Source organism: Rhinopithecus roxellana, chromosome 4 (genome assembly GCF_007565055.1).
Source record: "Rhinopithecus roxellana isolate Shanxi Qingling chromosome 4, ASM756505v1, whole genome shotgun sequence".
Taxonomy (NCBI): domain Eukaryota; kingdom Metazoa; phylum Chordata; class Mammalia; order Primates; family Cercopithecidae; genus Rhinopithecus; species Rhinopithecus roxellana.
In genome coordinates, this window is record NC_044552.1 from 28191058 (window position 1) to 28213470 (window position 22413).

A 22413-nucleotide genomic window follows, 5' to 3' on the forward strand; every position below is an offset into this window, starting at 1 on the left:
AAATTTTAATAATAAAAATTAAATTTAAAAAAGTCCCCAGCACAGCGCCTGGTGCGTAAGTGCTCAATCAATGATAGTTTTACAGCTCTGATTAATATACTTTCATTGGCATGAGAATAGTGTGTTTTTACTACCTGTTCCTTGCCAGAGGGCCAAGTGACACCGATTTTCCATCTAGCTTCTCTTTGAACCATCTTTGAACCTCTCATGGAGAGGATCTGCATGTGAGAATGAAGACAATTCTAGGGTTTCATGGCAGTGGGAAGGTTACACTGGTGCCCTCTTAATGCCTCACATAAGCACTAGCCCAGTTGAGGACACCAACTACCTGCCTTCTGCTCAACCTACCTGGGCAAATGTTGGTTCCAATTCCACGAAGCCACCCCAAACCCTTCCCTTGTTATTACGTTAAACTTTTTGGCCATTTCAAAGTAGATAATAGATCCACAAGCCATTACATTGCCAGGCCCATAGAACAAAAGATCTGCCTTTTCCAAACCTCCTCCAGCAGCCCCCACTACTGTTTCTAAACCCTCACCTGGATGGAGAGAAAAGAACTCTTCTATGCCTTAGTCAACACAGATAGCAGCAGGTGAGAAAAAGAGCTGATTTCTGATGTAACAGAAGCAGACTGAGTCCTGCTAGCTCCAGATACAAAATGCTTTACAGGATGACTGTCAAGAGAGGAAAGGGGTGGGGGTGGGGGAAGAGAATAAGCACAAAAGCAAGCCAGCAAGCACGAGCGCGCGAGCAGATGGCACTTGGCAGGGCTGGCTCTGGAGAAGCGGGATGAACCTCCCCACAAAGATAATAATAAGTTCCTCCTTCTGAACCAGCATTTGATGGAAGTAATAACAGTGGCTCAGACTGTAATCCAGTTTAAAGGGGGAATATATGACATATACCAGCCTCAAACACTTTTTTTTTTTTTTTGAAGAAAGGACAAACACAATATAAGAGCCATATTTCAAGAAACAAAATAAGTGAATTTGGGGTCCTCTTCAGCTCCCAGTGTAAATCATTACTCCTGTAGTGCAAGAACGCAAAGCATGCAGCTGTCCTAAAGAACAGCCCCTCGATTCTGCCAGGCATACTCTTATTCCCAGCTGTCCTGAATCAGGCCATTTGGGGTCTTACTGCCCTGTAAAGGCCTTCTTAGAAAACAGTGAAATCTTAAAAATTACTGGCATATAAGAAAAAGGTGTACGTAACTTTAACAGGGCTTTTATTTCTCTTTCCACACCTCTGTGAATTGTTCTTCATCAGTTTCGCACTGTCCAAACAGAAGCTACTCTGGCCCCCCAGAGATGAGTCACAGTGCTAGAATTCACAGCAAGGTTAGCCTTGAGTCAACAGAGTGAGCACCCATCCTACTCTGACTTGATCATCAGAAGCTCTTCAGCTAATCACATAACAAGGGATAATTAAAACACTTTCTAGCCTTCACCAGTACTTGATCTCACTGTTCATCTGGGACAGATAGTTCAGTCACAACTGAGCTGACAATAAGGCCAGCCAATTTCTAACAAAAGCAGGGAGCCAGATTTATGAATCTTTGAGGTGAGTCAGCATATACTTACTTTTCTGACTCCTTCTGACAGCTCCCCACAGGGAGAAACCCCTTTGGGTTGTGGGATGCAGCTAGGGCACGCGTTCCCCCCAGGGACAGAGCACTGAGTTCAGGGAGCTTACGATGACTCAAGAACAGCTGGGAAGGACTCCAGGGTGTCCAGTTCCTGGCACTGACAGATGTGCCATTCTGTTGACATATCCACCCAGCCCTCATAGTGCAGGTGCCTAAAGCAATCTTTTACCTTCATCCTACCAACCTTAGCAAGTTAAATTGTAACTATGGAGGCAGCAGGAAACTACTTGCCTGCTAAAACTGTGGTCATAGGCTTCCAGAGCATCACGTTCTTTCCCAGACTTGATGGCAAGCAGGGACTTCTCTGGAGTTAATCAGATCTATTGCCAAATCAGTGATCCCTGACACTAGCACCTCAGGCACCCCTCCTACCGAGCCGATAAAGATGGCACCTGAGCCAGGCACAGTGGCTCATGCCTGTAATCCTAGCACTTTGGGAGGCCGAGGTGGGCAGATCACTTGAGGTCAGGAGTTCGAAACCAGCCTGGCCAACATGGTGAAACTCTATCTCTACTAAAAATACAAAAAATTAGCTGGGCATGGTGGTGCGTGCCTGTAATCCCAGCTACTCAAAAGACTGAGGCAGGAGAATCGCTTGAACTCAGGAGGCGAAGGTTGCAGTGAGCCGAGATCGTGCCACTATACTCCAGCCTGGGCAACAGAGTACAACTCCTGTCTCAAAAGACAAAGAAACAAACAACAACAACAAAATGGCACCTGGGCTGAACTGAAAACACTTCCCAATTCCAGAGCCCCAAAGGTCTCTTTCTTCCTCTCCACTCATTCACAAATAAAAGGGTGCTAATTTACTATAAACACCACATGGCTTGGGTACCTTCAGTGTAAAAATACTTTTATCTTTTTTATCAACCAGAAAAAGAAGTCACTACTTTAAAGACCCAGCAAACACTGGAGCTCTTCAAAAGATGCCATAGTCAATGATCAGATTATATAAGGGTTGTGCACCTTATTTAAACTCCTCCTCATTCACACCTCGATACTACTGGTCATCAACTCAATGCAAGCTTTCCCCCAACACAACCTCCAGCCCAACAGGAGGATCTAGGGAAGGCTCAGGTTCACCTACCATCAAACACCTTTTAGTAATGTGGCACCTGGACTTGAATTCCAGCTCTACCTCTCACTGGCTGTGTGATACTAGGCAAGTTACTTAGCCAGCTAAGCTTTCGTTTCCTCATCCAAAAATGAGATGATATATGTAACGTATCATCTTTACATCTTTGTTTCCTCATCTAAAAATGAGACGATACATGTAAAGTACTTGGTAGCACGCCTAGCCCATACAAATAGTTAAAAAATAACTCTGCTATATACCTGATCTCATCACTTCGTCAGGTATACACTTCAGAACCTCAAGCATGCCTGCCTTTATAAATAAATTACATATTATCAAGCCAAATATAAATGTTTAGGATTATCTCTGCATTTAAGGCTCACATTTAGCAAAGATTTATGATAGATGTCCACTCATATTTATGACAGATGTCCTCCATTTAACCAATTCTTTTCAACGTCAATTTGTATAATTATTTAATCCCTACTCATCAGAAAAACACACTGCAACCAACTGAACCTATCTCCCATTGTCCATCACCCATACCTCGCGACTGCAGGCCCCTTACTCACTCTGCCCTTGGCACTTCAACTGTTCTCCGCGTCCTTGCTGTCCATCTTTCCAAGTCTCACCCATCCTCTGAAAAGCCCTTTCCTTCAACTCCATCTCCACTTCATCTCTGCTTCTCTAACTTACTGCACCCTTTCAGCCATTACATACAACATAGGCTGGGAGCAGTGGCTTGCATCTATAATCTCAGCACTTTGGGAGGTCAAGGTAAGAGGATCGCTTGAGCCCAAGAGTTCAAGACCAGCCTGGGCAACATAGGGAGACCCCATCTCTACAAAAAAAATTAAAAATTAGCCAACTGTAGTGCCATGAGCCTGTAGTCCCAGCTACCCGGGAGGCTGAGATGGGAGGATCGCTTGAGCCCAGGAAGTCAAGGCTGCAGTGAGCTGTGATTGTGCCACTGCACTCCAGTCTGGGTGGCAGAGTGAGTCTCTATCTCAAAAAAACAACACACACACACACACACACACACACACACACCCCAAAACACAGATTATACATTTGGACTGTGTTGTTCTCTACTGACCAAATTCATACTTCATTTTGACTGAATTGCTCTCTAATTGCTTTGTGCATGTTTCATATCCCCTACTGTACCGTGGGCTCCTAGTGGGTAGGGATCCTTTTATTCCTCAAGTCTCCTAATGTACGATGTGCACTGCTCTGAACAGTGCCCAGATGTATGAATATTTACTGATGACTACCTCCTACACCCTATTCTATTCCTAAGGAGCCCTAAGAGCTAGAGTGGAGCTGACTCAACTTTAGCCAGAAATGCCTTCAGAGAACCTGCTCGATGCTTCATATAAATGCTTTCTAGGATTCTGCTTAGATTAAGAAAAAAAGGAGACTCCAATTTCTCTTTGGCATCTAAGTTTCACATTTTCAATGCATTATAGTCAATAGTCTTTTTGGATATTATCTCTAATGGGAAGTTCTTCTCTACAGTTCTTGTAAATGCTACTTCTAAATGATCCTACAAAGTCCAGGGAAAAAAAACTAGATAACATATTAATACCAGGAGTTCATCAACTTCAAGAAATAAGTCAATAACCTCACCTTAGTCCAGTCCTTCCAAAAGAAGCAACCCCTGGTAGGACCTCAATTAAAGCTGGCAGAAAACACCAGCCCAAGATTCCCAACCTTCTGTGATGACTGTGTGCAACCATCACAGAGGTGATTAAAAAGCATCAGTCCCTAAAGGAGAGGAAAACAATGAATGGTCTCTCAATTCAAGAAGACAAGTGCAGTGCCCTGGCCAGGAACAGCACAGCTCTCTCCTAAAACTGCAGTGACGGCCAAGCCAGAAAGCTCGTAGTTGGGTGAGGCAGCTTCCATCAGAGAAAGCACAGGAGCAATTGGTTTGTTTTGCCTCAATCAACGTTAGTTTTCCCATTAAACCCAACAGACTCAAGTTCTCATTCTAACAAAGTATGCTTAGCGCAGGGCTGGCCCATTTACCACTCAGAACAGTCACAGACTCTGGAGGGTTAAATTCAAGAAAAAATACTAGAGAAATAGGAGCTTAGAAGAAAATATTTTATTTATTAGAGCGTTAAGACGTGAAACGTCTTTCCTCAAATACAGGCAATTTACTCTCTTGCCAATTTACTTATCTTATGTCCTATACCATTAACACTAATCCACAAAATCCTTTGTAATGACCACCCAATCAACCGATAAATCAATCCTTCCTTATGCTATTACTACTGAAAGAAGTCTTTACTACTAGAGCATGTGAAAGAGGACTCACATCACCAGTTTTCTTAATTTGTCTCTTGATCTAGACCACATTTAAACTACTGGTCAGGCCGGGCATGGGGGCTCACACCTGTAATCCCAGCATTTTGGGAGGCCAAGGTGGGTGGATCACCTGAGGTCAGGAGTTAGAGACCAGCATGACTAACGTGGTGAAACCCCGTCTCTACTAACAATACAAAATTAGCTGGGCGTGGTGGCACATGTCTGTAATCCCAGCTACTTGGGAGGCTGAGGCAGGAGAATCGCTTGAACCCGGGAGGCAGAGGTTGCAGTGAGCTGAGATCACGCCATTGCACTCCAGCCTGGGCAACAAGAGCAAAACTCCGTCTCAAAAAAAAAAAAGGGCTAGGCGCTGTGGCTCACGTCTGTAGTCCCAGCACTTTGGGAGGCCGAGGCGGGAGGATCACTTGAGATCAGGAGCTCAAGACCAGCCTAACCAACATAGTGAAACCCTGTCTCTACTAAAAATATAAAAATTAGCCAGCCATGGTGGTGGGTGCCTGTAATCCCAGCTACTTGGGAGGCTGAGATAGGAGAATCTCTTGAACCCGAGAGGCGGAGGTTGCAGTGAGCCAAGATTACATCACTGCACTCCAGCCTCGGTGACAGAGCAAGACCCTATCTTGGAAAAAATAAAAAATAAAAATAAAATAAAACTACTGGTCAGAAAAATATCATTCTTACAACATAGTCACTTGCCCCTCAAATAAACATAAACTTTATTTTTAAAATTTAAGGTGAATGCCAACATGAATTGAAGCCAGGACAGCCATAACAGTTTATGGGGTAATATGGGTAGGATGCTAGGCTTAATATGCAGCATTATTATTCAGAGAAGAATACACAGGAATGCTCACAGGACTCCACCACATGAACCACCTACAACAATGAACTCCCAGCATGAGGGCTTTATTCAACCAACCAAAACCAACAACCAGGAATCATCATCACTTTAGCAAACTATGGAAGACACTAATCAACTGGCATAGAGGAAAACAGATCAAGAAATCAAACACCTAGAAGAGTGCCTCACAACAATCAGAATATTTAAAATCACAGTTAACTCTACAAACAATTCTCTCACTTATTCACCACATTTGAAAAGTCAAAATATCACTGGGACCTCTCTGGATTGTGGATAAGGAAGTCGATGGGCTATAAAAGACTGAAGAGACATCAACAAGAAGACATGCAAACAGGGTAAATAAAACAAAGCCCAACAACAATATTTAGAATAAATAATTGAGCAACATTCTTTCTTTTTTATAAATATTAAAAGTAAAGAACTTCACTCTTTCAACACCCAAACTATAGCAGAGAGACAGGAGTAAATTATAAATGTGGATGAAGCAACATCCACAGGACATGAAGATGGGGGTAGGGAAAGGGGAGAAGGGATGAGCTTTTGCGTTGTTGCTGTAGGCAGGAGAGCTGAGCAGTCTTAAAGAACCTCCTCTGGGGAGCGGCAGTCTAGGATTTTAGGTTTGCCATGAAGGGGTATCACAAGTCCCAAGGCCCACCACCTACCCCTTCTCTTCTCCAAGGGCACCTACCTTACTGTAAGTCACTACTGATAAGTTGTTTGCGTGACTGCTGGGAGACAGATTTACAGAGTTCTGTGACAGTCTATTCTGGTCTTGCTCAGTTTGGTCAGGAGCAGGAGCCCATGTGTCAGGAGCAGGAGCCCAAGTGTTTTTGCTGATCGAGTCGAACTCGGAGCCCCCAGGGTCTTTTAAGTTGTTTTCATCTGATTGTCGGTTCTTTTGGGGAGAGGCAAAAGGGTTGAAGTTTCCTTCTACCTTACGATGAGGCTGTGTGTTGAACTCCGTTTCAAAAGATGACAGCTGCTGCGTTACTCCTAAAAGTCCACCCACCTCCACACTGAGAATCACCCAGATGACATCTGAAACAAAAAGGTAACTCATGTCAATGCCAGGCTTACCCTTATGGCCCAAGATAGCCACCACCAAAAACCCCAAACATTATCCAAACCATAGAATGAAACATTCTTCTATATGCCAGTTTTAAAAGCTTGCTAACAAAGCTGCCGGTACATTTGCATTGCATGCATAGCTACATTTTTGGTAATGTCAAATCCAAATTCTACTATAAATTCAGCAGAGGTCTGTGGTAAGATCCATGAAACTCTATTTATAAAAAGCTTACCAGTTGATGCCAATGCACTGTCATCTTTGGAAATCATTATTCCAGAGAACGATCAATATATAGAAATCAAGTTACTCTTCCTAGAATTAACACCTCTTTGCGGTTTTTCACTTTATTTTACATGTATTTAACTCAGAAAATTCAGGACTGGCATAGTTCTGAAGTTTTAAAATGCTTACAATTACGAGAATTACAACTTTACCAACGCTCTTCCCTTTGGGAGCAATTTAGAATGACCATAGGTTGTTCAAACTAGGACAAATAAGAGTGAACGAGGGACCTATTAATAACCACGCCAGGACCAGCACTTATCTAGACAAAATGGAAGATACTATCACCCTGGCTATTTGACCAAAAACCACCAAGAATTTGGTGTATTTCTAAAATACCCAATTTAACACCTGCTTTGCTTTTCTGTCATACAGTCATGCATTGCTTAATGAAGAAGGTATGTTCTGAGAAATGTATCAGGTAATTTCATCACTGTGTGAACATCATAGAGTGTACAAACCTAGATGGTAGAGCCTACTACACACCCTAGGCTAGATGGTATAGCCTATTGCTTCTAGGCTACAAATCTCTACAGCATGTTACTATACCATTACTATATTGAATACTGTAGTCAACTATAGTACAATAGTAAGTATGTGTGTATCTAAACATATCTAAGGCCAGGCGCAATTTTTCATGCCTGTAATCCCGGGCACTCTGGGAGGTCTAGGCAGGAGGATCACTTCAGACCAGAAGTTTGAGACTGGCCTGGGTGACACAGGGAGACCCTGTCTCTACCAAAAATTTAAAAATTAGCTGACTGTGGTGGTGCTCGCCTATAGTCCCAGCTACTTGGGGGACACAGGTGGGAGGATTGCTTGAGCCCAGGAGGTACAGGCTGCAGTGATCTGTGATTGCACCAATGCACTCCAGCCCAGGCAACACAGCAAGACTCTGTCTTAAAAAAAAAAAAAAACATTACGGACGGGGGTGGCAGCTCACGCCTGTAATCTCAACACTTTGGGAGGTGGAAGCAGGCAGATCACTTGAGGTCAGGAGTTCGAGACCAGCCTGGCCAACATAGTGAAACTCCGTCTCTACTAAAAATTTAAAAATTACCTGGGCGTGGTGGCAGGTGCCTATAATCCCAGCTACTCAGGAGGCTGAGGCAGGAGAACTGCTTGAGCCCGGGAGGTGGAGCCGAGATTGCGCCACTGCACTCTAGCCTAGGTGACAGAGCGAGACTCCATCTCAAAATAAATAAATAAATAACAACAACAAAAAAATCTAAACATAGAATAATAGAATATATGATATGAAAGATAAAAAATGATATACCTGTCTAGGGAATTTACTATGAATGGAGCTTTCAAGCCTGGAAGTTGATCTGGGTGAGTCAGCGAGTGAATGTGGACATTACTGAACACTAATGTAGACTTCATAAACACTGTGCAATTAGGCTACACCAAATTCATTAAAAAATAAACTACAATGTTATGGAAGCTACAGCATCACTAGGTAATGGGAATTTTTCAGCTCCATTATAATTTTATGGGACTACCACATTGACCAAAACATCATTATGCAGTCCATGACTATAGAGGGAAACCCTACCACCTATCCACAATTAAACCATACATGTATTTTTAAATAGATGCACCATAGGACATTTGTTCATAGTTCAGTTCTTGATTTGCTCAAGTGCCAAAGCTAAGGGTTCAAATAAAATAAGAAAGTAGCGGTTTCCTTTGATGTTCAGCACCTCACTCCAGAGAACAGAGACACGCACATTCCTGCTGGAAGGTTTTCAAAAAGCAAAATACAGAAAGGCCAAGAAGCTTTTAACTGTGTGAACCCTACTCAAAACAAATACAGAAAATTGTCTAGGCTCCTAAATAACTGTTGAAAGGTTGATAGAAAAAGGCAAATACATTCCACCAGTTAGCTACCTAGAAATAGAGATAATATAATCCTAGAACAAACACTAAAAACAAGTAGTGAAGGAAACTAAGGAAAACTCTCTTAGGCTGTGTTCATACTAAATTTTTACTTTGGGCTGTATATCAAAAGAAGGCAGCCTGGCTGGGCATGGTGGCTCATGCCTGTAATCCCAACACTTTGGGAGGCCGAGGTGGGTGGATCACTTGAGGTCAGGAGTTCGAGACCAGCCTTGCCAACATGGCAAAACCCTGTCTCTACTAAAAATACAAAAATTAGCTGGGTGTGGTGGTGCATGCCTGTAGTCCCGGCTACTTGGGAGGCTGACATGGGAGAATCGCTTGAACCTGGGAGGCGGAGGTTGTAGTGAGCCAAGATCGTGCCCCTGCACTCCAGCCTGGATGACAGAGTGAGAGCTTGTCTCAAAAAAAAAAAAAAAAAAAAAAAGGAATCTCAGAGTATCACACAACCATAAAAACTTAGAGGTTTGGGAGCTGTATTAAGAACTGGCTGTATCCAAACAGCTAAGAGTCAGACCCTAGTAAGTGGAGATGCAGTGACATCTGCTGTTCACTCCTGGAATTAGCAACTTCTTTCTCCTCTGAGAAGGGGAAATTAAAGCCACCAGCATGACTCACAGGAATGTGCATTCATTCCAGATACACATATCATTAAAGAACATATAAATCCTCATGTAAACTAGCATCATAAAAGTTAAACCTCTTGACAACACTGCACATGTAGTGTGCCACTTCCCTTGAAAATCTGGGACAGTGCTAGGAACAGTGCGTCAGAGGACCTGTGTTCAAAGCTCAATCTCATAAATCAATCCAATGAAGTGGGTCAATCCAATCGCAGCCAGTCTGAGGACGAATCATTCCATGCTCTCCTATCCTAGCTTTCCAACAAAAGATAGCATTCCTTCACTCTACTATTTGCTTTTCCCAAACAGATATGCCCTGTCTTACAATACAGGCTGAGTATTCCTAATTCGAAAACCCAAAACTTTGTGACCACCAATCTGACACTCAAAAGAAAAGCTCATTGAATCATTTCAGATTTTGGATTTTTGGATTAGGGATGATGAACTGATATAACACAAATATTCAAAAATCAAAAAAAATCTAAAATCTGAAACAATTCTGGTCTCAAGCATTGCAGATAAGGGATACTCACTCAACCTGTAGTTTTACTCCTACTTCTCGTCTACCACCCATCTGTTTCAAAAATAAATTCTTTTTAAGTACACGATAGACTTGGCACATAGCTACTCAGCTACAGGTCATATGCTTCATTCTCTTAGCTCAGGAAACTAAACGCTTATGAGAAAGCTATTATCCATAAATAAGACTAATGACCTACCACCACCCCTTTTCCCTCTTTAGAACTAAAGCATCATTAGGCTGGGTGCAGTGGCTAGCACCTGTAATTCCAGCACTCTGGGTGGTTGAGGCAGGAGGATCACTTGAGCCCAGGAGTTTGAGACCATTCTGGACAACATAGTGAGACTTCTTTCCCTATCCCCCTCTCCTTTCCTCTCCTTTCCCCTCCCTCCCTTCTCTCTATCTCTCTATCTCTCTTTCTTTCTCTCTCTCTCTCTCTCTCTCTCTCTCTCTCTCTCTCTCTCTCTCTCCTCTCTCTCTCTCTCTCTCTCTCTCTCTCTCTCTTTGATGTCTTTTTTTTTTTTAATTAAATTTTTAGTAGAGATGAGGTCTCACTATGTTGCCCAGGTTGTTAAACTCCTGGGCTCAAGCGATCCTCCTGGTTCAGCCTCTCCAAGTAATGGGATTGCAGGTATAAGCCACTGCACTGGCTAAAAATGTCTTTAGTATGACTCACCAGAACTTATCATACTTAAGCCACCTCCCCCTCTCTTTGCATTGGCTATTGCTCAGCTCTGTATATAGATTCTACATAGTTGCTATAAAAGGAAAGTCATTTGAGAAGCCACTGATTTATAAATACCAACAATAAATATCAGTTCTGACCCTCCTAAGTTACTGCTGCAATGGGTCATCATGAACAGCAAAATACACCTTCTACATTGTACAATCTCAGTCATCCTGTACCACTTCCAGACCTTACATTCCAGAATGTGTTCACCCCCTGCCTACTGCATTATTTTTAATCAAACAAATGACAAAGTAAAGGTAAGGATGGCCTAATAAGCTTGTTTCACAGACAATGACCATTCCCGATTCTTACCAGAATGCCTTGATTACTGAGGTAAGAACTCGCTGCTAGCCAGATATTTTACCATCTGTTATAATAAAACCACAAGTATAAGAGATCATCCAGTGAAACTGCTTCATTTTCTAGATTTTAAAAATGTGAAGTCTAGAGGTAAAAGTGATGGGCTCAAGGTCATAATTCAAGTTAAAGCAGACTGAGAACACCCAGCTTTTAGTATAGCTTTAAAAACACACACCTAACAGGAATGTGGGAACCCAAGTACCCAGGGAACTAAACCTATGGTTAAGTCAGTCCCATTTCCCAAGCCACAGTATCTTTACCCACAGACATATGATCTTTGGCACCAAAAGGAAGAATGGACCACAAAATGTCCCAAAGAAGTAGCCAAGGAGGTAGAATAATGTGCCATGAGAACACAATGAGGACTTAGAAAGCAAACGGAGACCCTGATTTTAAAATGTCTGGCCTGAAGGAGATCTTCTTTTAAAGCACCTGAGGTCAGGCACAGCAGCTCACATCTGTAATCCCAGCACTTTGGGAAGCCAAGGTGAGCAGATCGCTTGAGCTCAGGAGTTTGAGACCAGCCTATGGCAACACCAGCCTAGGCAACATGGTCAAACACTGTTTCCACAAAAAATCCAAAAATTAGCCAGGCATGGTGGCACATGCCTGTAGACCCAGCTACTTGGGAGGCTGAGGTGGGAAGATATCCTAAGCTTGGGAGGTCGAGGTTGTACCACTGCACTTCAGCCTGGGCAACAGAGTAAGACCCTGTCTCAAAAAATAATAATCAAAATAAAAAGCACCAGAGACAGAACATTAGAGCTAGAAAGTACTGTAAATGTTATCTCATTCAACTTGTCCTTTTTACAGATGACAAAACCTCATTATTATAGTATAAACTTCCTTTTGCAGAAATACATCATAAATTACTAAAGAGAGAACATAGCTTTCCTATTTTTTTTTTTTTTTTTTTTTTAGGCGGAGTCTCGCTCTGTCGCCCAGACTGGAGTGCAGTGGCGCAATCTTGGCTCACTGCAAGCTCTGCCTCCCGGGTTCACGCCATTCTCCTGCCTCAGCCTCCTGAGTAGCTGGGACTACAGGCGCCCGCCACCTCGCCCAGCTAGTTTTTTGTATTTTTAGTAGAGACGGGGTTTCACCATGTTAGCCAGGATGGTCTCGATCTCCTGACCTCGTGATCCGCCCGTCTCGGCCTCCCAAAGTGCTGGGATTACAGGCTTGAGCCACCGCGCCCGGCCAGCTTTCCTATTTCTTAATCTTGGACTATAAGTGTAAAAGAGGCCAGGCACAATGGCTCATGCCTGTAATGCCAGCACTTTGGGAGGCCAAGGCAGGTGGATCACTTAAGGTCAGGAGTTCCAGACCAGCCTGGGCAATATGGTGAAACCCCATCCCTACTAAAAATAAAAATATTTGCCACACGTGCTGGTGTGCACCTGTAGTCTCAGCTACCCAGCATGCTGAGGCATGAGAATCACTTGAACCTAGGAGTTGGAGGTTGCAGTGAGCTGAGATCATGTCACTGCACTCTGGCCTGGATGACAGAGTGAGACTCTGTCTCAAAAAAAAAAAAAAAAGTAACAACAACAACAACAAAACCAAAACCAATCAAATTTTAAAAATAAATGTAAGAGAATAAAAGGAAAATGTTTAACTTGGAGCCCACATCCGTAATCTTAATGATACTGACATACAAAGACATTATAGATTATGGTCAGATAAAAAATGTCTGCATACATATAAAAGCTAGCATCACGGTCAAATCACATCATAATCAGCATATACACACATCCATAATTTCTTCAGTAAAATAAAATTGTAAAAATCAGTGCAACATTCCCAAATGGTAAATTTGTTTCTGATGGGATATAATTCTGAAACTGCTGTCCATGTGTACTGGGGCTGAACAAAGAAGTAAAAGGATGTTAGATAGTGGGAACAAGGTTTCTCACTTTTGAAGATACTATAGATAAGCAAGAAAGGCAGGCATTATAAAAATGAATGCTGTGGTACTGAATTAAAGTCAGAGATGTCAATATAAGTTCCTGGTTACGACAGATGAAGAAATACAGAATCAGTTGTAGATATGTCTATATACAAAAGTCGGTGTGCATACATGTATTATCTAGCTCTGTTTGCCAAGAAGGACTAGAAGTTATGACACCCCAGTAGCAATGAACACACCTAGTGCCCAGATTTTGGTTTCTATATAGGATTCTCCAATAAAAAGCACAAGAGCTCCTTGGATAAATGGCTGATTCTACGGCTAGGGCATGGAAAATACAAGATGAATCTGGAACATCCTATAGTACCAGAAAGAAAGTGGTCAAAGAACAAAAGGATAAGGGCATGTCATAGGGACATAAAAACCAACCAGAAAGAACTCCCACTGGCCAAAGCTGGAACAATTTGAGCAACATAATAAATAACACAGTTTTAAGTCACAATCCAAAGTATAAAATAAATATACATGAATCCTGGCTGATGAGCGGTGGCTCATGCCTATAATCCCAGCACTGTGGGATGCCAAGGTGGGTGGATCGCCAGGTCAGGAGATCGAGACCATCCTGGCTAACACGGTGAAACTCCATCTCTACTAAATATACAAAAAATTAGCCAGGCGTGGTGGCGGGCGCCTGTAGTCCCAGCTACTTGGGAGGCGGAGGCAGGAGAATGGCGGGAACCCCAGGAGGCAGAGCTTGCAGTGCGCAGAGGTCACGCCACTGCACTCCAGCCTGGGCAACAGAGCAAGACTCCATTCCAAAAAAAAAAGATACATGTGTTATACACATAAGTGGGAGAGAAGAGACAAACTTCCTCACAGAGGAATTCCAAACAATATATGTAGATACTCCCTGTTTCCAAGAGGTAGAGCTTAATTCCATACATCTCATACATCTCCCATTCCCTCCTTGAGAGTGGGCTAGCCTTACAATTTGCTTCCAAAAAATTTAATAGGGAAAAGGAAAAACAGTAACTCTACAATAGAAAAACTCGGCAAACATACTACTTAACCAAGCCATTAAGGTTAGCATCACCAATGATATTAGATGAATATCAAATATCCTTGATAAGGTACTTTACCTCTGTGGTATTCTTCCTGAAACCCGTAACATCAGTCTAATCATGAGGAAAACATCAGACAAGCTCAGATTACATGTCATTCTACAGGATACTTGCCAGTATTCCTTAAGACAGGAATTTACTGTCTTAAGACAGAAAATACTGTCTTTCTCACTCCAGACTTTATTTGGATTTCACCAATTTTTTCACTAATGACCTCTTTCTATTCCAGAATCCAATCTAGGCTACCATATTACACTTAGTTGTCATGTGTCCCCATCTCCTCTAGTCTGTGACAATTTCTCAGTCTTTCAGTGTTTTTCAGTCAGTATTATGCTCTTTTCAGGCTTGAACCATGGAGGGTGTCAAAGAGAAGAAGGTTCCTGCTGTGCCAGAAACCCTTAAGAAAAAGCAAATACCTCTGTGGTATTCTTCCTGAAACCCGTAACATCAGTCTAATCATGAGGAAAACATCAGACAAGCTCAGATTACATGTCATTCTACAGGATACTTGCCAGTATTCCTTAAGACAGGAATTTACTGTCCTTAAGACAGAAAATACTGTCCTTAAGACAGTATTCCTTAAGACAGGGTCATGAAAAACACTGAAAGACTGAGAAATTGTCACAGACTAGAGGAGATGGGGACACATGACAACTAAGTGTAATATGGTAGCCTAGATTGGATTCTGGAATAGAAAGAGGTCATTAGTGAAAAAATTGGTGAAATCCAAATAAAGTCTGGAGTTTAATTAATAGTAATATACCAATGTTGATGTCCTTAACAAGTGTACTAAGATAATATAAGGTGATAATAATAGGAAAAACTGGGTATATAAGAATGTATTTTCGGCTGGGCGCGGTGGCTCAAGCCTGTAATCCCAGCACTTTGGGAGGCCGAGACGGGTGGATCACGAGGTCAGGAGATCGAGACCATCCTGGCTAACACGGTGAAACACCGTCTCTACTAAAAATACAAAAAACTAGCCGGGTGAGGTGGCGGGCGCCTGTAGTCCCAGCTACTCCGGAGGCTGAGGCAGGAGAATGGTGGGAACCCGGGAGGCGGAGCTTGCAGTGAGCTGAGATCGGGCCACTGCACTCCAGCTCGGGCGACAGAGCAAGACTCCGTCTCAAAAAAAAAAAAAAAAAAAAAAAAAAGAATGTATTTGCAACTTCTCTGTAAACCTAATGATTACAAAATATGAAGTCCACTAAAAAAATTGGTACAGTATCAGAAAATCATATTTCAGAAATTAACAGGTAAAATTGCAATAGAGGGCAGGCATGGTGGCTCACATCTGTAGTCCCAGGACTTTGGGAGGTTGAGGTGGGTGGATCATCTGAGGTCAGGAGTTCGAGACCAGTACGGCCAACATGGTGAAACCCTGTCTTTACTAAAAATACAAAAATTAGCCAGGCGTGGTGGCACACACCTGTAATCCCAGCTACTGGGGAGGCTGAGGCAGGAGAATCGCATGAACCTGGGAGGGGGAGGTTGCAGTGAGCCGAGATCATGCCGCTGCACTCCAGCCTGGAACACAGAGCGAGACTTCATCTCAAACATAAACAAAAACTAAAACTGCAAAAGAGATGAAGACCACTCTCTATGGAGAGAACTGAATAGCAAAAGAGAGTGCTTTGATATCTAGCAAGGGGCAGAACAAGCTTGTAGTAGGGCAAAAACAGGGAACCATCATGTACCCAAGTCCTTCAGAAGCCTCAAAAACACTGTTTTATCAGCTGAAGACAGAAGCCAGTCCTATCTGCAGGGAAACGCTCCCTTTCCCAGTAAAACATTACAGGTCAGTTAACAGTCTTCAAACTAGGGTTACATCAATGACCGTACAACTGAACCACCATCATCTTGATGTGGATGTTGGGCTGAGGCTGCTTGACTAATCCCAGAGCCTACTTCTGACCAGCAGTTGTAAAGAGAAACCACTTAAACCAAACAATACACTGCTTCATCAACAGACCTCCACTTGGTTCTGGGCTTCCCAAGGGGAAAGGTCAGGAGACTTGGGAAAGTACCACTTTCAAAAATCTAATGCACATGGACACCTCCCAGTAGTTAAAGGTATAGCTAAGACTAAACTCCTGGACGCTTCTGATCTTTGGGCAAACACCACTCCTTGTGCCTGGGAGTTGTGAGACATGAATGCCCTGGTGTCAGAAGGCAAAGCCTGGTGAAGGTCAATATGAAGATTATGGTGGAGGCCACTTCCAGATTTGGAGGTTGTGGGTTCAAATCCTTTAGGAACATCAACCGATCTTCAAAGCAGAACAGGAACCTCACATTTTCCCTGAGGATTAAGAAACAAAAGGGGTCTGGCTACAGTCCACTGCTGAGCTATAAGCTGCAGGCCCATATTTCATCTCTATAGAAAAGCTGGCTATGTACTGTCCAGCTTCAGTGAGAAAGGCTTGAAAGTGGACTGAAACATGTCCTAACAGTAGGCAGTGCAAAAGTCAGTATTATGCTCTTTTCAGGCTTGAACCATGGAGGGTGTCAAAGAGAAGAAGGTTCCTGCTGTGCCAGAAACCCTTAAGAAAAAGCAAAGGAATTTTGCAGAGCTGAAGATCAATTGCTTGAGAAAGAAGTTTGCCCAAAAGATGCTTTGAAAGGCAAGGAGGAAGCTTATCTATGAAAAACCAGAGCACTATCACAAGGAATACAGGCAGATGCACAGAACTGAAATTCAAATGGCGAGGATGGCAAGAAAAGCTAGCAACTTCTATGTATCTGCAGAACCCAAATTGGCATTTATCATCAGGATCAGAGGTATCAATGGTGTGAACCCAAAGGTCTGAAACGTGTTGCAGCTTCTTTGCCTTCATCAAATCTTTAATGGAACCTTTGTGAAGTTCAACAGGCTTCAATTAACATGCTGAGGATTGCAGAACCATATACTGCATAGGAGTACCCAAATCTGAAGTCAGTAAATGAACTAACCTACAAGCATGGTTATGGCAAAATCAGTAAGAAGTGAATTGCTCTGACAGACAACACCTTGATTGCTCGACCTCTTGGTAAATATGGCAACACCTGCATGGAGGACTTGATCATGAGATCTATACTGTTGGAAAATGCTTCAAAGAAGCAAATAACTTCCTGTGGCCCTTCAAATTATCTTCTGCATGAAGTGGAATGAAGAAAAAACTACCCATTTTGTAGAAGGTGGAGATGGTGGAAACAGGGTAGACCAGATCAACAGGCTTATTAGAAGAATGAACTAAGGCGTCTACCATGATTATTTTTCTAATCTAGCCAGTTAATAAACAGTACATGCTCTCTAAATTGGGGGAAAAAAAAAAGTCAGTATCATGAGCAGGTCTTGACATCTTTCTGTGTGTCTCTCAGAACTGCTAAGGTAGCAGTGTGTGGATACCATTGTGAAAAGAAGGAACTTCCAGTTGTCCCGGTGCTGATCTCTAGTCTCAACTTCTAGTCTGCACTGCCACATAACTTACTCAGCACATTAGCCACGCTCCCCGACACATGTGTGGGCACTCAGATTCTTTCACCACGTCTATCAACATGCCACCTACACCTCAGCACCTAAAGGGGAAAAGGGTAGAGACAGGCTCCAGTTCATCACCTTCTCAGTGACTTCTGATTTCTGAGGCTTAGACCCCACCAGCAGCAGAGTACTGCTGAAGGACAACCTCTGGAAACTTCGCATCCCTACCCATTCTCACTCTCTACCACCTCTTGCCTCAAATGTGCATTAGAAACTTGTTCCTTAGTATTTAGTATTATACCCAGGAATGTCCTTTTAAAATGCAAATGCCCCTCAAAAAACCTATTAAGCTACCTTAAATCTAATCATCAGAGCAACAAATCCGATCAACCAATGGGCACAAGTTCACATAGGAGAGAAGAGAAGCCTAAGAAAGGCACTGAAAGGAGAACTGAAGGGGAAACAACAAAGAAACTATTCCTATTTCACAATTTTTCCATATTATGCCCTATTTCAAAAATATGAGGTTTTCCTTTAAACACGGGGAGGGAAGTGTACAGCAATCATTTAATCACTTATTTATTTCCCTCAAATCTTAGGAAACAAGGATCCCTGCTTCCCAAATCCAAGAAATCAGTGCCATGAAATTAAGAGTAAAAACCTGGCTGGGGCTGAAAAATGAAAATCTGTTCAGAATGAAAAAGGAAAAAGCAACTCTTCCATAATTGGACTGGGAGGACAGACACAGATAAAGACAAGTACAAAGTTAAGAGGGAATATTATTTCTCCCAAGGTCATGCAGCAGCAGTAAAATGTCCTAATGACCCTCTCTTTGTGTGGCTACTGCCTTAGTAGCAATAATGCTTCCAGACCTGGTTTGCTATAGCCATCTACTACTGAGGATCCCCAGTTGCTAAACTGCCCTTGCTTCATGTCAACACCTAAATCCTAATTATTCCTGTTTTACCTAATCCTGTCTCAGAAACAGCAACCAATCCAGAACTGACCCTGTCCCACCAAGCATCCCTTAAAGCTTCCTCAGAATCCTTTAGCTAGAACCCAAGCCCTACAAAAGATGTTTCCCTCCTCCTTCCTGTTTGACGGCACTCCACAGTTCCTCCGAAGTGCCTTCACTCACTGCATCATTTCAATAATCCGATTTTGTCAAGACTACAGGCTTGCTCCTGGTGATCTCTGAACCCAGATGCCTTCCTCTCCTCCTCCTCCTCCCAGCTCATAGATGCAGAGACCCCATCCCCCCTTTCCTTACAGTCTTCCCTCCTGCATGACTGCCCTCCCCTGAAATGGGCCCACCCAGCTCAGCCACCAGCTGATACCATAAGGAAGGAGAAGAAATGTATTCATTCAATAATAAGGGCATCAGAAAAGATAGAGAAGGAACGACCCTGACAATAAAGGAAAACCAGGAGTCTATGGTGTTCTAGAAGCCTAGCCACAAGTGTTTCAAGAGGACAGAGTCACCAGCTGGGTCCAGTGCTGTTAGTAAGTCAAGTCAGTAGATCACTAAGGACAAACCGTTGGATGTAGCAACACAAAGGTCACTGGAGAGCTTGAAAAGAGCAGTCAGTTTCAGTGGAGTAATGGGGATAGAGAGCTACACAGAATTTGTGAGAGTAAGAGATCAGGAGGTGGAGACAATTATTACTGGTACATTTGCAAAGAATTTTTGCTATGAGGGCAGAGAGATGAGGAAGAAGCTATTAGAGGAAAATTAAGAATACTGCATTATTCGTTAACAGCAAGAAATTTAAAACAACTCAAATGTCCATCAGTAGGTACACAGAATATATACAGAGAAGGACTTTCATTTCTTCTATATCACAGAAGAAATGAGGATTTCCATTAACTTTTTTTTGAGACAGAGTCTCACTGTGTCACTCAGGCTGGATGGAGTGTAGTGGCATAATCATGGCTCACTGCAGCCTTGACCTCCCAGGCTCAAGTGATCCTTCCACCTCAACCTCTTGAGTAGCTGGGACTACATATAGGCCACTTGCCACCCTGCCTGACTAATTTTTTACTTTTTGTAGAAATGGGGTCTCCTTTTGTTGCCCAGGCTGGTCTTCAACTCCTGGGCTGAAGTGATTCTCCTGCCTCAGCATTACAAAGTGCTGGGAAGACAGGCATGAGTCACCACATCTGGCCTCTATTACTTTTTAAGAGTGCTCTCTAGGATATACATATTAAGTGAAAAAAAGTGGCCAGGCACAGTGGCTCACACCTGTAATACTTTGGGAAGCCGAGGTGGGTGGATCACCTGAGGTCAGGAGTTCAAGATCAGCTTGGCCAACATGGTAAAACCCCGTCTCTACTGAAAATACAAAAATTAGCCAAGAATGGTGATGCGGGCCTGTACTCCCAGCTACTTGGGAGGCTGAGGCAAGAGAATCGTTTGAACCTAGGAGGCAGAGGTTGCAGTGAGCCAAGATCGCACCACTGCACTCCAGCCTGGGTGACAAAGCAAGACTCTGTTTCAAAAAAAAAAAAAAAAAAAATTAAGATGAAGATCAATATCTGTAGTTATAAGTTTCTGTTAGAAAAGGGGCAAATTTATATACATTTGATAGTGTTTGCTAAAAGAAAAAACCAATGAATAAAAATGAGTACCCTATAGCAGGAGGATGGGACTAGCTGAAGGGGGCAGGGATGGACATATATTATAATCCATCTAAATGTATTATGTAAATGAGTTTTGACTTAGGAATCATAAAATGTTTTACATATTCAAAAAATAAAATTAGGTCAAGGTGGGACACTGTAAAAATGGAGATAAGTAAATTCCCTAGGATGGTGACTGGCACAAGGCAGGTGCTCAATAAGGAGCAAATTGTTAATGCGAAAGTACTTAGCACCATAAGTAGCATTAAAGAACTGTTTACTGTGTTGCCCTGTTGGAAGTTAGAGTCACTGTTAAGGATAACGTCTGAGGATCAGGTGTGTCTAATTTAACCTGGAGAACTACAACAATGACAGTAAATTGAAGGCAGAAGAGACCTCCTTACTATGTTAACATTTAATATTGCTAATTTAAATATAAATTATTGTAGAGCACAGTGGTTCATGCCTGTTGTCTCCAGCCTCTCAGGAGGCTAAGGAGGAAGGATCACTTAAGCCCACAAGTATAGCAACACAGCTACACCCCGTCTCTATAAAAAAAATTTAAAAATTAGCTGGGCATCATGGCACGTGCCTGTAGTCCCAACTACTCAGGAGGCTGAGGTGGGAGGACTGCTTGAGCCCGTAAGTTTGAGGCTGCAGTAAGCTACGATTGTGCCACCGCACTCCAGCCTGGATGACAAAGTGAGACCCTGTCTCAAATACAATAATACATTTTAAAATAATGATAAATTATGTTGATAACATCTGCCTTTGATAAGACTGGACACTAACTTCTTAATGGATATCATCTTTGGTAGGGAAGACATACACAACAAAACAGTAACTGTTTTAAAATCCATAACACTACTTTACAGGAATCTGCTCTGCAGACCAACCACCTCCATCAAGATCATGTGGTTTATGTGTTAAAAATACATATTCCTTAGCCACTATCTGCAATGAACTAAAACAAGTTTCATATATAGAATCTAAGAGTTTATAACGACACCTACAAAAAGGGGGAAATCAAATCAAACCTTTAATTCTTCTTCTTCATTAATTTCATTGAAAGCAACGAGAGCATCATGTTCTTACTCTAACAATTGAAAACTAAAGGTAAAGAATTAAGAATTTAACCAGTCTTTTTGGTAGAAATTAAATTTCAAGATAAGTCACTGTTGATGAAGAAAAGGATTCCTCCACTTCAAAAGAATTCCAGCTAATAAAAGTAGAAGGAATCACTACTTTGTAACTTCTAATGAAATGATTTAGGCAATCATCACAAATTGATGAAACCACTATGCAAAATATTGATTGATGGGTAAGACCTCTGCAATGGAGGGATCAGCCTGTTACCACCTGAATCCTTTAATCTTAGCATCACTAAGAGCTAAAAATTTTTGAACGGTCAAAATAATTCTGAAAAAGAAGACTAACTTATTCCTGATGTCAAAACTTATCACAAAGTGGCCCGGCACAGTGGATCATGCCTGTAATCCCAGCACTTCGGGAGGCCGAGGCGGGCAGATCACTTGAGGTCAGGAGTTTGAGACCAGCCCGGCCAAACATGGTGAAACCCCCGTCTCTACTAAAAATACAAAAAATTAGCCAGGCATTGTGGTGTACCCCTGTGGTCCCAGGTACTCAGGAGGCTGAGGCAGGAGAATCGCTTGAACCCAGGGGGGCAGAGGTTGCAGTGAGCCAAGATTGCGCCACTGCACTCCAGCCTGGCGACAGAGCAAGACTCCATTTCAAAAACAAACAAACAAACTAGTGTGGTATTGGCAGAAAGACAGACATATAGACCAATGGAATAGAAGAAAGTGCCCAGAAACAAACCTTGTGTATATGGTCAAATAATTTCAACAAGGGTGCCAAAACAACTCAACAGTGAAAGGACAGTCTTTTCAA

General features: G+C 42.5%; 1 protein-coding gene across 2 annotated transcripts in view; it reads right to left on the minus strand.

The window, feature by feature from the left end:
• The window catches only part of ILRUN (inflammation and lipid regulator with UBA-like and NBR1-like domains), a 109224-nt gene that overhangs the window by 15069 nt on the left and 71742 nt on the right, over positions 1–22413 (minus strand). For both annotated transcript variants that reach the window (XM_010358061.2, XM_010358060.2), the window contains one exon: positions 6605–6954. In XM_010358061.2, coding sequence (XP_010356363.1) covers positions 6605–6954 — 350 coding nt within the window. The remainder of the gene's footprint in view (positions 1–6604; positions 6955–22413) is intronic.